The sequence below is a fragment of the Argentina silus genome (assembly GCF_951799395.1).
Source record: "Argentina silus genome assembly, chromosome: X".
Lineage (NCBI taxonomy): Eukaryota > Metazoa > Chordata > Actinopteri > Argentiniformes > Argentinidae > Argentina > Argentina silus.
The window spans coordinates 41,542,496-41,560,713 of NC_139653.1; the positions used below are offsets into that span (position 1 = coordinate 41,542,496).

General features: G+C 43.7%; 1 protein-coding gene across 4 annotated transcripts; it reads left to right on the forward strand.

The window, feature by feature from the left end:
• The first annotated feature begins 1,649 nt into the window (after positions 1 to 1,649).
• Positions 1,650 to 17,204, forward strand: atl2 (atlastin GTPase 2). Of its 4 annotated transcripts, none has more exons than XM_083695358.1 (12): positions 1,650 to 1,739; positions 5,912 to 6,261; positions 10,859 to 11,002; positions 11,618 to 11,773; positions 11,987 to 12,043; positions 12,190 to 12,282; positions 12,388 to 12,526; positions 12,699 to 12,826; positions 13,074 to 13,130; positions 13,308 to 13,379; positions 13,869 to 14,300; positions 15,645 to 17,204. In XM_083695358.1, the coding sequence occupies exons 1-12, from the start codon at positions 1,667 to 1,669 to the stop codon at positions 15,771 to 15,773; spliced, it is 1,830 nt and encodes a 609-aa protein (XP_083551484.1). In that variant the 5' UTR covers positions 1,650 to 1,666; the 3' UTR covers positions 15,774 to 17,204. The 4 variants fall into 4 exon arrangements, with proteins under 4 accessions (XP_083551484.1, XP_083551485.1, XP_083551482.1 ...); XM_083695359.1 differs by having other exon boundaries at positions 10,862 to 11,002; XM_083695356.1 differs by having other exon boundaries at positions 14,945 to 15,773.
• Positions 17,205 to 18,218: the final 1,014 nt, after the last annotated feature.

The window sequence follows — 18,218 nt, forward strand, 5'->3', positions numbered from 1 at the left end:
CTCTTGAGTGCCTCTAAAAGTGCTCCTATAAGCCCTTGGCATTACTCTTACAAACTGAGACCTAATTTATGTACGGCCTGATTTGAACGACCATGCCGTCTTCTCTGCAACTTCTTTATGAGAAACACCTCCGCATCAATATAAATGAACAGAAGATAAAAGGCATTTGGAAAGATATTGCATAAGCTCTTATCTTTGCCACAAATAGCTAGACGCTATAGTGTGTCTAAAAGGGGTCTCTCTATCGGCAGACATTTAGATCATATCAAAAAAGCAATATCTTTAATCAAAGCCAACTAAATAAAACCTAATAAAAACTATGCAGTGGGAGTATATAGTAGCATTTTTATCTCACTGTGGGCTAAAATAGGCTAGATTCTGAGTCATATATTGAGTAATATAATTATATAATTCACATAAGCTGCACCGGTAGTTTTAGGGGTCTCATATATGACATCTCTCTCTCTCTCTTTCTTTCTTTCTCTCTCTCTCTCTCTCTCTCTTTCTTTCTCTCTCTCTCTCTTAACAAGTGAGAAGAAAACGTCACACTCTAGAAAGACAGAGCAGTATATTCTGAGGTGTTATTTCTCATATCACGTTGTATTAGTGACATGAAGGTCTTTTAACTATATAATTTGCTTTATGCAGTGTTATTAAAGAAGCAGAGAGAAGGGGTAACATGGTTTATTGACTCCTGAGAATTAATAGGCAGAGTAGTACCTCAGCAGGTTTGCAGTAATACTTTACAATAGACTCAACATATTGCTTGATGTACAAACAACAACAGATATTTATGTTTCTTCATTCAATATTCCCTGGTTTTTAAAAAAAATCATTTTATTGATACATTTTACAGTAAATCAATGTATTTTGCAGTGTAACATAAGCTCCTCACGAGGAAGAGCAGACTGGTCAAATATCCTCAGGAAGTGAAAGCAGACCTTATTTCCTCCTAATCCCTCATATAGTTGAGATGGCATTTGAATGGAGCTGCACCTAAGGCATTGTAGACAATAATAAAACAATCGGTTTTACTGGTAAGAAATTAAAAACAGGATGACAGCTGCATCAAACACGCGAAAGGAAGGGGGGTATATTGTGGGTATCTTTACACATGAAAACATTTCACATCCAGCATTATTGAATTAAACTTAATGTCTTTGTTTATCTTTGTGTTGGGATACTCTTGAGCAACCAAGAGTTTACGAAACATATAAAATGTGTCCCTATGTACACATACAATTACACACACGTCACATACACATACTGACATACAAATATTCCCTTCATTACCTAACACACAAATCAGATTGCTCAGATAAGGACTTTTGTCTGATGACTTCATATTTGTTGCCTGATTATCTGATAAACCTGGTAAAAGTGTAATATCAATCTTTGTACACTGTCTTAACACACAAAAGTAGCAATCCGAAAATGCTTTTTTTTCTTATTCTTCTTTTTTTTTTTTTTTTTTTTATAGTTGGTTAATAAAGATGGTTAAAAAAACAACATATTTCGCATTCCACAGCCCAGTGCCTTCTGCTGGACTTCAACCCCCTCTAGGACCCAGCGGATAGTCATTAGGTACCGTGAACTTGATAAAGGCAATAGGGGAAAGTGGGTTGTTTGACGTCAGCCACGTTTGATTATTTTAAACTAGAACAAGATGGCGGAGGTTAGCGGGCTGAGGAATCGAAGTCATTTCGAACAAAACTGCAAAAGCCACATCTTTGACGAAGGTAACTTTTTGTTGACTTGAAAATGTGTCAGGAGCCGATTATAAGTTTGAGTCTGCGACAAACGGGGATGTTCCACGCCTGGCACTTTGTTTCTGCCGAGTGTCATATAGTAGTTAGCTTGTCGGCTAATGTGGCTATGTGCTTAATTCTACGGGAACCCTGTTCGTGAAAGGTGTATTGTTTGTTATGTGTATCTAGTTAGCTATCCTAGCTATTTCATCCCTGCTAGAGCCGACTAGCTGTCATTTTCACCTGGCCTGGCCCTTCACTTTAGAACGCGCGCGTTGCCTGCTGTCAGTGTCAACCCTTCTAGATTGTTGGGGTACTTTTTCACATTCTATAGAGGAGGGGGTTGAATTTGTGTCTGTGTGGGCATATGTACAGCCTATCTGTCAAGTGTCAATCACGCATCATAACTGTTCCCTTGTATAAACCAGTAGCAAGTCTTTCAGCCCTGTGGCACATTATTCCCACTATTGTTAGAGAAAGGGGATATTTTAAAGTGGGCTATTATTAACTTAGTCACGTTTCTTGCCGATCTGCTTAGCTTGTTATCTAATTTGATTGGCAACCATGAGTTGCCTATTGTGTTATTAACCTTTTTGACTTTTCCTTCCTACAGTAAATGTGTTTTATCTTCCTGTAACAAATTGTAAACCTCCAGCAAAAGTTTTTTATTTTTTTATTTTTTAACTTTGCTGTAGGGCGCTAAACATATGTACTGTGTATGTGGTATAAAAGCTTGAAGGCAATCTAGCTAAATTCGGATGCGGATTCGCTCAGATGGATAGCTACCAGTGCTGGGCCCTGTTGCATTTTCACTATGAGTCTCTTCACTAAGACTCCTGATTGATTCTGAACGAGAAACACAGCAGATGTTTGTTTTCTCCAGCTGACTGTCAGGTGCAGCTAGCATGGGGCTGTATTTGTTTACAGGTTTACATGTCTGTTCCAGGCTATTGGTTGCACATGGTGAGTCTCACAACATGCTCTCCCTCTGGCTGGGTTGCTCATGGAGCAACATTTGCATGGAATGTGGCAGGATTCTGTGTAATGCTGTGAGTGTTGTTTTTTTTGGGATGTTGAAAGAAAGATTCAAACTTCAGATGAACTGTGTGGGATGGGGACGCTTCCATCTGGAGGTCACAGTACGAATGCAGTATTCTGAGGTGTTATTTCTCAATATCACGTTGTATTAGTGACATGAAGGTCTTTTAACTATATCATTTACTTTACGCAGTGTCATTATGACCCTTGTATCGGAGACTCAGCTGGGAGGTTTGTGAGGCAACAGTTAACTCTCCTCCAGTCCTCTCACTGGACTGTACTTTGTCCTTGGTGCTCACAGCTCAGATCCCTCCGGCCTCCCTTGTTGCAGAACGTTTGAACGTTTGCCCTGCTTGAATCCCGTCCAGCGAGGGAGGGAGTCGTCTCTTGGAGTTGGCATCAGACCACAGTCGCGACAGAAGAGGAGGTGTTTCGCAAATGTTCCCGTCCCCTTTTCTTTGGGGGAAAATTCCCATGTTTAGTGTTGTTGGCGAAGTGGATCAAGGCTTATCAAGGTTCCACAGATGTAGTGCAGGAGTCAGGGGAGCACGAGAGAACAGACTGAGAGCTGTTTTGGGACGCTGAGCTGAGATGTGGACCAACTCCATACATGGCCACACTAGACCTTAATCTCTGTCTGAGGGAAGTGATGCAGTGGACCGACTGGGGAAAGATAAGAGGAATGACAAGACGTCAGATTTTAGACCTGGCTGTTCCATTCACTCCAAGGTCGAGGGTTTGGATCGTGTTTTAACCTCTAGTTCCCCTCAAGTCAGCGCACACAGTACAGCTGTGTAAAGGAGTGGACTATAGACTATAGACTATAGACTTCAAATTCTCTCTCAGCTGATATGTGGTCTCTCACTCACTCACTCACTCCAGCGTTGCTTGCAGTACTGTATCTAGCTCAGCAGCTCAGTCCCAGCCGAATAGTGTCTTTGTTTCCAGTCCTCTCTATACAAGTACACGCTGGCACTTCATCTTGTGGGGGGGGAGAGTCTGAGTGGTGCTACTTGCTGCACTACATGGCCTTGGTGGAGGCTTGTATAGTGGAAGGAGCTGTGGGGGGAGTGGGCTACCCTACTTTCACTGCGGCTAAAAACAAACTCCGGTGTGACATGCATGTCTAACTGGGTATCTCTATCTAGGCCTAATTAGCAAAGCCGAAGATAGAACAAAATTAGAGGACCACCATATTTAGTCTATTGGGAGTTTGAGGTTTTTTTTTTAGTTGTTGTTTTTTTAATGTTGTATTATGTTAGACTTTTCTTCTCTTAAGACATTGTTTTTTATTTTTTTATTATAGTGTTTAGTTCCGTCCCCCACTCTCTCACCCCCAGTTGATTGTTTTTCTGTGGGCATAGCCTGCAGCTGCTAGTTATGTTAGATACCAACCAGTCTGCATTTTCGGCTGTGAAGGCTCTGCGCTGTGGGAGGATGTTTGGAATAGTACTGTCATGTTCACACACCTTCTGTTCACTCCCTCATACATGTACCTGCTGCCTTTGGCATCTGAGTGTTGAACTAGGAACAGAAAACATCATAGCACCATCACCCTGTCCCAATCCCTACCTTGGTACCAGTACCTGGTTGTACATGTACAACCAGGTGAGACTAGATGTACAGTACATGCACAACCAGGTGAGACTAGATGTACAGTACATGCACAACCAGGTGAGACTAGATGTACAGTACATGTACAACCAGGTGAGACTAGATGTACAGTACATGTACTGTACATCTAGTCTCACCTGGTTGTACATGTACTATAATAGTATGAGTGTACACCTAGTCTCACCTGGATGTATATTTACTGTACATTTAGTCCAAGTACATGTACTGGGAAACATCACAGCACCATCACAACCTGTTTCAAACATACCATACTGTACCTTATGCCCAATTTCTCACACAGGGATAATAGTAATGTATTATTTTATCCTATACATCACAGCATCATCAAGCACTGTCGAAAACAATCTCAACCCAAAGCCTCTTACACTGGGACTTGGCTGGGTTGTGTTTTTAGGTACTGGGTCGGGTTGTTGGTGGTTCTATTGATGGATGTCCAAATCACAGAGGTAAATGTCATAACAGTGAGAATATGTAAGCTAGTTCAGAAATCCTTGAATAGAGGCAGACCATTGCTTTGTATTGATGCTTTCTCTGACACAGTACACAATCAAATCAGTCAGTCTTTCCTATGGTGTTCTTGTGAATCACATGATGACAGTTGATCTCTTTCTGTCAGGAGAAGTTGATTCTCTTTTTTTTTTTTTTTTGTCTAAGGACGGTCATTCTTGTTCTTTTTGAAGGAATGAAGATGAACTAGCCTAGGCTTTATGGCCAGATGTGTAGTCCCAAATACCTGTAATACCAGTTCCCAGGGGGTTCGATGAGGTGTCTCCTTCTGTCATAGGGAGTGTCGTCATCTTTAATGCTGTCAGAATAGCCTATGGTGCCGTTAATGTGCACTCGGAACTAGGAAACTCATTAAATCATTGGCTGAAGGGACAAACGGACTGTAGAAAGTTAAACACCTTCCAACCTTTTTGTCCGTAAAAAAACAGCAGAAATTGACACGGACAGACCCTTGTCATGTCTGTTATCCGTCAACGGATGACTCCCATAGAGAAACCATTGTCTCCATCCGTAATTGACAGATAGTATAATTTGGTGTGGCCGGGGCATTCCTACACCTAGAGGGAACAGCCTCCTTTAAACTCTGGAGGCAACACCCATTTGAGGAATGGATGAAAAGGCGGAACAAAAAAATGGAAGCTTTTTGAAATGCTATACTCTTCCCTTTGTGATTTTGAGGCTGTTGAAATGTGAGGCTATGACCAGGATACATGTGAAGATACTGTATGCTGCATAGAAAATGGTCCACCTCTGTATTAGTTTATTTCATAATACCCCTTAACTTTTGCCCCCTTTCCTCAGACAAGCAATGCCTGATACCCAAGCATGTAGTATTATTTCTCCGCTAGGAATATTATTGCCTAATACCACTACAGTGTTTCATCAAACTTTCTGTCTCTAGTGTTTACATCATCTGACCTGGGTGTTCGTCTCTTCTCCCTCTCTACCCTCTCCTTCATCCTTGCTCGCTCTCTCTCCCTCAGGTGTGAGTGGCGTAGAGGATGTCCCCCTCTGCCTGCCAGATAGGAAACCCCCCCTAGTGGAGCCTGAGGACGATGGGGAGTTTGAAGTCCCGGGAGGGGAATCGGACGATGACCAACCACCTCCTCCTCCAGAGGAGGTTGTGGTAGAGGAAGAGAAGGCGCGACCCATCCAGATTGTGCTGGCCCATGAGGACGACCATAACTTTGAGCTGGACGCTGAGGCCTTGGAGAGGCTCCTGCTGCACGAGGACGTCAGGGACCTCAACGTGGTGGTGGTGTCTGTGGCCGGGGCCTTCCGCAAGGGCAAGTCCTTTCTGCTGGACTTCATGCTGCGCTACATGCACAACCAGGTGAGACTAGGTGTACACTCACACTATTACAGTACATGTACAACCAGGAGAGACTAGAAGTACAGTACATGTACAACCAGGAGAGACTAGAAGTACAGTACATGTACAACCAGGAGAGACTAGAAGTACAGTACATGTACAACCAGGAGAGACTAGATGTACAGTACATGTACAACCAGGTGAGACTAGATGTACATGTACAACCAGGAGAGACTAGATGTACAGTACCTATACAACCAGGTGAGACTAGGTGTACACTCATACTATTACAGTACATGTACAACCAGGAGAGACTAGAAGTACAGTACATGTACAACCAGGAGAGACTAGAAGTACAGTACATGTACAACCAGGAGAGACTAGATGTACAGTACATGTACAACCAGGTGAGACTAGATGTACATGTACAACCAGGAGAGACTAGATGTACAGTACCTATACAACCAGGTGAGACTAGGTGTACACTCATACTATTATAGTACATGTACAACCAGGAGAGACTAGATGTACAGTACCTATACAACCAGGTGAGACTAGGTGTACACTCATACTATTATAGTACATGTACAACCAGGAGAGACTAGATGTACAGTACATGTACAACCAGGTGAGACTAGATGTACAGTACATGTACAACCAGGTGAGACTAGATGTACATTATATATACAACCAGCTGAGTCTAGATGTACAGTACCTATACAACCAGGTGAGACTAGATGTACAGTATATATACAACCAGCTGAGTCTAGATGTACAGTACCTATACAACCAGGTGAGACTAGGTGTACACTCATACTATTATAGTACATGTACAACCAGGTGAGACTAGATGTACAGTACATATACAACCAGTCGAAACAGATCAGGTGTACATTTACACATACTGTATACAGACTCAGTATTCAGGAGGATCATTCGGGTACAACTACTGTATGTAAGCAGGGTACTATAATTTGCAATGACATATAGGATAGACTGATCTCAAAACAACTAGCAGGAAATGTGATTTTGTTAAATAGAAATGCCTTAGTTGCATTAGTGGTTGACACGAGACAGCCACAACAACCCATTAGCACATCATTAGTCTGGTTCCCAGACACTTCGGCCCAAACGTGCTAATGGTCTGGTGGACCAACGTGTCAAACTTGGCCTTCATTAAGCCAATAGAGAGACCACTGAAAACGGATGCCGCATAGCCATTGACTTTACTTTGCATCGATCATCTCCCACAGCACTTCCGCCCAGTTCCACCACACATTTCTGATTCTGAGCTACGCCTCACAACCGTGTGATTCGCTGAAATCAAATAATAACAAATACTTCACTCAGTAAATTCACTCCCACTTATATGCGCTGTGCGCAATAACCTGGGGACGAGGTTCACACATCATTAAAACACTGGAATTTGTGACGTCAATTACTGCTCAATTTGTCCAAATCTTTCAGGGATAGGATCTTCCCTATAACAGGGACATTACCACAGGCTCGTCATTGTGACAAGTGTTACCAATACAACCTAGTGTGGCAGATAGTGAGTGTGATCTGGACTGCAGTTAAGAGTATTACTGGTGCAAATCCCCTCATTAACCAGGGTGGAGGTATGGTCTCACCACTGACCAAGCATAGGCCTGGATGTAAAGTATACAGGAGCCATAATCAATGTTTATATACTGGTGGTGACTTGGCCAGACAGACAGAGAGACTTTAGACTGTTTTCAAATTCTCACTCAACTGACACACACACACACACACACCGCTGTGGTGGCCTGTGAGCCTTGACCTCTCTCAGGGATCAGCAAAGCCCAGCTAGAGATGCAGCAGCAGGATCATTTTACACACCGCCATGTTTGATTATAGGTCAGGAAGATGGGGAAAGAAGAGTCCTCACTCTTACAGCTTGTGTGTGTGTCATGTGTTTGTGAGAGAGAGGTTAGCAAAGTGTCACCCGAGTCTGCTATTTGTTTCCCTGCCTGTGTTTATCTCTGGGCTTGAGACTGAAAATGGGCTGTGGACTGTGTGTATAAGAGAGAGAGGGAGGGAGGGAGGGAGGGAGTGTGTGTGTGTGTGTGTGTGGGGTCGGTTAAGAGAAAACAGATCATATTCAGGTCAGAAGAGCAGAGAGGGAGAGAGATGCTCTGCTCTCCTCTCCTGTCCTGATTGGATTGTTTTATGTCCAGTGAGGCAGGGGGAAGGAGATGGAGTTAGAATTAGAATTAGTAGAATTGTAGGTTATTATTTGTATATCTCTCTATAAATATTGTATGTCTCTTATTTGTATATCTCTATATCTCTCGCTGGTAGTTCTCTGTGAAGGCAGTGTAGTACAATGGAGGTAGAAATAATAAGACGGCCTCATTGTAATACATGGAACGGGGAATGTTATCAAACACGTTCAATGAGCCCGTCCTCTGATTTCTACCTCCACCAGCCTCTACTGGTATGTACTGTATATAACTGTTTAATACCAGTGGCGTAACTACACTCACCGGCCACTTTATTAGGTACACCTGTTCAACTGCTCATTAACGCAAATATCTGATCAGCTAATCACATGGCAGCAACTCAATGCATTTAGGCATGTAGACATGGTCAAGACAACCTGCTGAAGTTCAAACCGAGCATCAGAATGGGGAAGAAAGGTGATTTAAGTGACTTTGAACGTGGCATGGTTGTTGGGACGGGCTGACGGGCTGGTCTGAGTATTTCAGAAACTGCTGATCTACTGGGATTTTCATGCACAACCGTCCCTAGGGTTTACAGAGAATGGTCCGAAAAAGAGAAAATATCCAGTGAGCGGCAGTTCTCTGGGCGAAAATGCCTTGTTGATGTCAGAGGTCAGAGGAGAATGGCCAGACTGGTTCGAGATGATAGAAAGGCAACAGTAACTCAAATAACCACTCGTTACAACCAAGGTATGCAGAAGACCATCTCTGAACGCACAACACGTTAAACCTTGAAGCAGATGGGCTACAGCAGCAGAAGACCACACCGGGTGCCACTCCTGTCAGCTAAGAACAGGAAACTGAGGCTACAATTCGCACAGGCTCACCAAAATTGGACAATAGAAGATTGGAAAAACGTTGCCTGGTCTGATGAGTCTCGATTTCTGCTGCGACATTCAGATGGTAGGGTCAGAATTTGGCATAAACAACATGAAAGCATGGATCCATCCTGCTCCTGCTTTGTATCAACAGTTCAGGCTGGTGGTGGTGGTGTAATGGTGTGGGGCATATTTTCTTGGCACACTTTGGGCCCCTTAGTACCAATTGAGCATCTGGATCGCCACAGCCTACCTGAGTATTGTTGCTGACCATGTCCATCCCTTTATGACCACAGTGTACCCATCTTCTGATGGCTACTTCCAGCAGGATAACGCGCCATGTCACAAAGCTCACATCATCTCAAACTGGTTTCTTGAACATGACAATGAGTTCACTGTACTCCAATGGCCTCCACAGTCACCAGATCTCAATCCAATAGAGCACCTTTGGGATGTGGTGGAACGGGAGATTTGCATCATGGATGTGCAGCCGACAAATCTGCAGCAACTGCGTGATGCTATCATGTCAATATGGACCAAAACCTCTGAGGAACGTTTCCAGCACCTTGTTGAATCTATGCCACAAAGAATTAAGGCAGTTCTGAAGGCAAAAGGGGGTCCAACCCGGTACCAGCAAGGTGTACCTAATAAAGTGGCCGGTGAGTGTATCTCTCTTATAGTATCTTTGTTTAATGTCTCTAGTATCTCTTTATTGGCCTTGTGATATCTGTCACCATGGTGAAGTAATACTCTTCGCCTGTTGCTAACCAGGAACGTTGCCAGTAGAGTAGTACACACTGCAAGCTGCTCTGAGCCTATTGCTTGTTTGTATTGCATAGTATGCATTAAGTATGCATTACGTCATGCCTTTGGCTGTTAGACACATGGTTTTACCTTTGGCCACAGCGTAATGTTGATACTTTGGCAGCCATGTCATGTTGAGAGAGCCTGCTTCTGCGGCCTTCCAGGGATCCACTCATAGAAGTATCAGTCGCTGCTCGTGTTGTATGATGACTCTCACACACTTACTCATTGCTCCAAAAAGTCTTATTTGAAAGATTAGGAATTGACAAGTCTTTCATTGTCCATCAGGATTGTTTCAAAACCTCATCCAAGTCATTGAGTGTCTTTTAACTGCCTAGTGTAGTCTCCAAGCTTTCACGCTCGCAGCAGTTCCCTCTCCCATCAACATCATGTCCAGCCAGTATGGTTGTTGTATGTGAACTATTTTGACCAGTCTGTCTGCCATGACTAGCTGCCAAATGACCCTGATTAACCAGGAACACCATCTGTTTTTGGATGAAGATGATTTGAATGTGATACCACAGTGCCCTCCTATGGTACTTAATTGTATTTTCATGCCACAAGAAATGTACATTCCCATGTTGAAGAACGGTCTTCATTATTCACAGAAATTACATTCTTATGCTCATATTATTATTATTATTTATTCATTTAATAACTAATATGTTTCCTATGTCTAATATGGCCTCTTAACTTTGAGGTGATCATTGAAGTCCTCTGTCTCTTGTCTCTGTGCCCACCTCCCACTCTCAGCAGTCGTCTGACCCCCTGGCGTGGATGGGGGGGGATGACGAGCCTCTGACTGGGTTCTCCTGGAGGGGGGGCTGTGAGAGGGAGACCACGGGCATCCAGGTCTGGAGCGAGGTGTTCGTGGTCGACAAGGCTGACGGGAGCAAGGTGGGGCATACTCTGATGCAGTGTACATATATACACTCACTGAGCACTTTATTAGGAACACCTGTACACCTTCTCATGGTGGAGGTGATGTAATGGTGTGGGGAATGTTTTCTTGGCACACTTTGGGCCCGATAATACCAATCAATCATCGCTTGAACGCCACAGCCTATTTGAGTATTGTTGCTGACCATGTCACAAAGCAAAAGTTGTCTCAAACTGAAAGAAAAAAATCCAATAGAACACCTTTTGGGATGTGGTAGAACAGGAAATTCACAGCTTGAAAGTGCACCTGAAAAATCTGCAGGAATTGTGTGATGTAATCATGGACCAGAATCTGAAAGGAATGTTTCCAACATCTTGTGGAATCAATGCCACGAAGAATTGAGACTGTTTTGAGAGCAAAGGGAGGCCCTACCCAGTATTAGTATAGTCTTCCTAATAAAGTGCTCAATACACACACACACTTTTATGTAGTGTTGTTAAATGGATTTCACTATCATTTTTGCCATTTATTCAAATGATTATCCAATATGCCAATGAAAGTCTTCTGGAAATGGCTAGCACATGTTTCAGATATGAACTGTTGGTGACCTGGCATCTCCTATCCCTGGACAGGTTGCAGTGCTGCTAGTGGACACCCAGGGGGCGTTTGACAGCCAGTCCACTATAAAGGACTGTGCAACAGTGTTTGCTCTCAGCACCATGACCAGCTCTGTACAGGTGTATAACCTGTCTCAGAACATACAGGAAGATGACCTGCAACATCTACAGGTAGACACACCTGTCCTTAACGTCCCTCCTTCTTTCCCCTCCCCTGAAAGAATCTCACACACAATTGTGTTTTTCCCTGTGGTATATATTTGTACTCATTTGCCTTTCAAATTAAAGGAATGCAGTAATGTAGTCATGTTAGGTTGTGGATGTGGTTGTTCAGACACTGTCTATACATTTCAACACTAATCTGACAACTAGACCTCTGTGTAGCTCTTTACAGAATACGGTCGGCTTGCTATGGAGGAGATCTACCTGAAACCTTTTCAGGTACGGGAGGCACTGAGTGTCTAGGAAATGGATGTGGTTCATTTTATACATAGGCCTAATCGACGTGTAGTCTAAGTGGCAAGTTATGCCCTTTTCAACTGTAGGTTTATTCCTTGCTTGTCTTGATAATCTTGTTCTTGTTGCAGTCACTGATGTTCCTGATCCGAGACTGGAGCTATCCCTATGAACACAACTATGGCCTGAAGGGGGGTAACCACTTTCTAGACAAGAGACTACAGGTGAGTGAGGGAGGGAAGGAATGAGATAAGTGGAGAGGAGGAAGGAAACACACCTACTGTTGAAACACCTAATGCTGTTTTGATGTTTGGTTGTTGTCATTTCAGGTGAAACAGAACCAGCATGAGGAGCTGCAGAACGTGAGGAAGCACATCCACTCCTGTTTCTCCAACATCAGCTGTTTCTTGCTGCCACACCCCGGACTCAAGGTCGCCACCAACCCAAACTTTGATGGCAGGTTAAAAGGTGAGACCCAAGCCACCTTTACCCAGGAGGATAATCACACACACACACACACACACACACACACTTCTTAATTCCCCCCATATCACTTTCCACCTCTCTGCATGTTATAGAAAGGATCCATTATTTCCCTCTCATATGTGTTGTTTGCCTGACTGTATTTTCTGTCCTCCAGACATTGACGAAGACTTTAAGGCGGCACTGGCTAACCTGGTGCCGTTGCTGCTGGCCCCAGAGAACCTGGTGGAGAAGGAGATAGGAGGGGCCAAGGTCACTTGTCGAGACCTGGTCCAGTACTTCAAGGTCAGAATACTGAAACCACCCCAGTGGAGGCTGGTGGAGGTAGACATCTGAGAACAGGCTCATTGTAATGATTGGAATGAAAAATGTTCACCAGCCTCCCCTGAACCATCCCGACATCCTAGATACCCGTGTTTTTAAAGCCACAATCTCACAGCTACACAAATACTTAGCCTGAGAATGCACTGAAAAGACACTAAGTACATCTTTGGAAGAGGCTCTCACGTTGCTTTCCTCTGCTTCCTTCCAGGCATATATAAAGATCTACCAAGGGGAGGAGCTGCCTCACCCCAAGTCTATGCTGCAGGTTTGTATTGATTTGAAGTTGAAGTACTAATGCAGCAGCTGGAGTACTATTTCAGCAGCTGAGTTATAGTTGAAGTACTCTAGAGCAAGTGTGTGGAGGCTTTCATTCTTTACTCAAACTGTCTCTCCACTCATCTGACGAAAGTGATAATGTTTCTCTCTGTCTTCTGTAACCTAGGCAACAGCTGAAGCCAACAACCTGACTGCAGTGGCAGGAGCTAAGGACACCTACAGTAAAAACATGGAACAGGTAGGTGTGCTAATCTCAGAGCTTGTTACATGAATGATATTTACAGAGACCCCAAATACATTTTCTGGGGGGGGATCTCAACATATCAATAGTTGCCTATATGCATGTCTCTATGGCTCTTTTAATGAACAAAGTGACTATAACTTAAGTGACAATATAAATTTACTCTGGCATTTTACATCCATTGAATTTCTGAAACTCACCTTTTAGACCATGTACAAGACTCTTTCGGAGGAGCAGAATTTCTGTATTGTTTATTCTGATCTCTTGTTCAAGACAGTACTTTCCTTTTGTGAATTGATCGTGCACAGACATTTTACCGGGTGTCTAAAGACATTGTTGCCTATAAATAGTCATAATGAAGCAAGTGTAACACAGGCAATAGCTTGGAATGTGGTATGTTGTGTTTTTAATATTTCGCCACCAGCCTTATATTTGTCTCTTTTCTGGTCTTTCTCTGATCTGCCATGTTCTTTCCCTTTGCTCCAGGTGTGTGGCGGAGACAAGCCCTACATTGCCCCCTCTGACCTTGAACGTTGCCATGAGGAGTTCAAGGACTGTTCCGTACGCCAGTTCCGCTCGGTGAAGAAGATGGGAGGTGAGGAGTACTGTCAGCGATACCAGGACCAGCTGGAGACAGAGCTGGACGAGACCTACGCCAACTTCACCAAACACAATGACGGAAAGAACATCTTCTATGCCGCACGGACCCCCGCCACTCTGTTCGCTGTCATGTTCGCCACGTACATCGTCTCTGGTCTGACGGGCTTCATTGGGATGAACACTATCGCTCTGCTAGCTAACCTGGTGATGGGCCTGGCGCTGATGTCACTCTGCACATGGGCCTACGTCAAGTACTCAGGGGAGTTCAGAGAGCTGGGCACCCTCATAGACCTGGTGGCCGAGACACTCTGGGAACAGGTGAGTCGGTGTGTGACTGTGTGTGACTTGAGACTCTGTGGGATTATTTGGTTGGTGCAAATGTGTATGACCTGACAAGTGCAGCACGTGTGTATGTTAATGATGGTAGTACTGTAAATGAATTACAAATAAGTCATTTCAGCCTTTCCAGATGATTCAAAGTCCTGATATTCCAGATTCCTCCCGGTCTTGTTCTCTTGTCTGTCTCTAAGATTCTTAGTTTGGACTGATTTTTGATTCCCTCCGTCCAGATCCCAGATCCCACTTAACCTGTTCTCAATCTTACCCAATCATCCTTCACTAGGGCCCAATCACTCAGCCTTCCCTTTTCACCACCCAATGAGCTATCTCCCTACCCTCTCTCACTGTCCAATTGTAATCTCTATTTCTAACCTGTTTCTCTCCTGATCTAACCTGATCCCGCTCTCCTTCTTTTCTCTGCCCTCTGCCTCACTCTCAGAGGACGCCCAGAAAGGTGAGGGAGAGGTCCGTGGTTGTACCCCTGCCTTGCCTGTGCCCCCTGGTCCTATTCAGTGCTCCCTTTACTGTGTACTTCTGTCTTTGGTTGGTTGGTTGTCTGTCTGCTGACTGATGCAACATTTCTCGTCTCCTTCTCTGTAACTCCTTACCCTCCCTGTCTCCAGGTGCTTTCCAAACTCTTAGAGTCGGCCAGGAGTCGAGTCTTGTGGCACTCTCTCCTCCCAGCAGCAGCAGCAGCAGCAACAGCAACAGCAACAACAACAACAACAGCAACAACAACACAGAGACAGAGACTCCCCTCAAACAACAATTACAAGAAGACTGACTAGTGCTGTGACTAGGCTAGCTGCTTTTGGCTCTTTATTTCTGATGCATCTGCATAACACTGCTCTTCTCGTCATTCCTCCTTTCAGCCTGTATTCAGGGCTGGTCTTAATACAGGGAGGTCGTGTACTTTCCTGCTTCACTCTCTACATGTAGAGTGCAGGTTGGACCCCTCCCTACTCTTCTGGTTGTACCCACACCAGGCTCACTCATTCTTGGAATGGGCCTACGGACTACTAGTCTTAAGTACCTTTTTGACTTTTACACTTCTCATAGATATTTTTGGGTGGATAATTTTTTTTTAAATCTTTTTAGTTACCGTAATGATTTGAGTTTTTTGGAATGTATGTTGTCTTTTGGGTCATGAATGTTTTTTTTGGTCTGCATGTTGAGACGGTAACTTTTCTTTTTCCTCCCTTCTTTCTTTCTCTCCCATTGTCCTGTTTCCATGTTTTCTCCTGTGTTTATTTGATTGAGTCTGACGTCCTGTGCTTTCCCCCCTCCTCTCCCCCCTCCCTCTCTCCCCTTCTTCCTCTGCAGGTGTTGAAACCGCTGAGTGAGCATTATATGGAGGACAACGTCAGGCTGACTGTGGTTAACTCCCTCAAAGCCAGTCTGACAGAGCAGGCCTCTACCTCGCACCACCACACCAAGTTAAAGTCACACTGACCCCCCCCCCCCTTTATCCTCCTCCTCCTCTTCTTCCTCCATCCATTCTCCCTCCCACCCACTCACCCACTCACTCAGTCAGTCAGTGTCCTAAGTCTTAGATCAGTGGAACTGTGCAAACCAAAGTTTACCCCCCACCCCCGGCCACAGTCGATCGTCCCTCCCTGTTTGCTGTAGTGTACTGTATGTAACACTGCTGGCTCCTCCACTCTCCTCTACCCCTTTGTTGGAAAGAGGACAATCAGCCAGTGAAGGAGTGGAGTCACCAGTGGTCCCTCTCTTGCCTTTACCAAAATTGGACTGATCTCTCGAATGTGCCATCTTGTAGATGCACCTGTAAGCCCCCCCTACACAGAAACTCACACAATCACAAACACACCCACTTCCACAAACACACCCACCTCCACATACGCACACACACACTTCCCTATCAGGATTTTAAATTATGAAGAGTGGTGTGTCAGCAGTGTTTGCTGGCCAACGTTTTAGTGTCTCATATAGTACTGTCATAAGCAGATTGCACTTGCTTGGGTTTCAAGGGTAATTCAGGGAAAACAGCTGATGCTGTGCCATTGGATGCAAGATGAACTGTCTGCATGGTTAAAATTATAACTGTTCCCAAGTCAGTCTGTACAGTATGTCTGTCCCCCATCTTCTGAAGTTGTTTGGTTATCTGAGGTAGACTAAGGAAGCCTTGAGCCTGTTATTAGTAATGTTTTAGAAATTTAAGTTTAATACTGCTTTGTCTACCTACTAGTATTACCCTCTGCATGGTATTAGGTCTACATTAGCATAGCGTTAGGTAGGTAGGAAGACCCTACAGCTCAGGCTAGTGTAGTTAGCAGGGGATGTAAATCAGACCATTTAATTGATTTGCCTTTCATTGAAACCCATAGTTAATTAGCTATGGTGTGATCAAAGGTATTGAAAATCTTAGCTTTGTTTTCTCCTTTCAATTACGTTACAGCACTAAATGACAATTATAAGTTATGTTCATGCTCTAGTACCAATTCCATCCACAACTGTCTCGCCTAGGAAGCCAGTCTGTACAGTCTAATTTTATATGTATTACAAATAGGGCATGTGTATGACATATTTAAAATAAATTTGTATACATTTTATAGTGAATTGTTGGCAGGGTGTTTATTTTGATTGATTGGCCTCAGTGTGGTTTGTTTAAAGGAATGTCTTTGTGATTGTTCTACTACATGTATGTAAAATTACATTTGTTTTGTTTTCTTCATTATCTATTTTGTTAATAAACAACAATCTCAAGGCTTGAGCACTTTGATTCCATCTTTGGACAAAGCTTTTCTAGAATGTAGTTAGTGGGGTGGAGATTTTGTCTGTCTGCCTTTTGAATTATTTCCTGTAATTTATTTTTCAATGAATGGGTACATTTACTTTATTGATTAAAAATGAACCATCTATACCGTTGATCTGACTCTTGTGTGTTATTCGGGGGGGGAGGAGGAGAGGAAATGTCAAATGCACATTATGTGGATTATTTAGTTTTTAACAATGTGGCAGTTGGTTCCATCTTGTTGACTGGCCATGTGGAACTTTCACTGGTGTAATAAGTACAATCAATTCCGTTCAGATCACCAGGAGAGCATAGGAGGGGGTAAGAGCTAGGAGTGGATTTGGGATTGGGCACCATCTTGATATGCAGTTTTAGGAACCGTAGTGCCTTGTCTCAAGCAAGTGGCCCTGTCCATAAACAACCCCTCATCCCTGGACACTTGAGTAGACCTGAAAGGATCAAGGTATAAGCAAGATGGTCATAGCGTTGACTTTCAGATATAAAGGTTTAGCATCTACCATCTTGTTTTCACCTACCCAGCCCTACACAACTGTCTGGTAGTAGGGGCTAGGTGTTATTTCTGCACAGGGACTATGAATTAGACATTGTGGTCCCCTGCTAGGCCAAAGACAGGCAGCACTCTCCCTCTCTCTCACATGTCCCCTGTGGTCACGGTGTGGAGTTGATTACATCAGTCAGTCAGTTGCTACATCAGCAGCTTAAGCGCAGGGAAAGGTCAGCCGTTATCTCAATCACACCGCAGAAATGCTGCCAACATTAGTTACACACACACACACAGCTAGCTCTACTGTTACATTTAACATGAGTTACACACACACACACAGCTAGCTCTCTGCTGCATTCAGAAACTTCCGTCCTTATTGTAAAAGAGAGACAAAGAGAATATGAGACTACCTACAAACAACCTATAGAGGGAGACAGAGACTTACAAATACAATGGGTTTATTTGACTGACAGAACAGTCTGACGTTGTGTACAGTAACTATCTGGTCCTGCCTCTCACTCCATCCTTATAGAACTTAGAGTTGACCACTTTGTGCTTTTAACATAGGGCTGTTATGATACATACAACTGTTAATGGGATATATATTATCAAGCACATGTTCATCACTCAAAAAGTA

Excerpts from the sequence above, each read along its gene's own strand:
- atl2 (XM_083695356.1), top strand. The coding sequence starts at position 1,667 with ATGGCGGAGGTTAGCGGGCTGAGGAATCGAAGTCATTTCGAACAAAAC. Across the intron at positions 6,262-10,858 it reads TGCGCTACATGCACAACCAG|CAGTCGTCTGACCCCCTGGC; the intron begins GTGAGACTAGGT and ends TCCCACTCTCAG. Across the intron at positions 12,283-12,387 it reads TTCTAGACAAGAGACTACAG|GTGAAACAGAACCAGCATGA; the intron begins GTGAGTGAGGGA and ends TTGTCATTTCAG.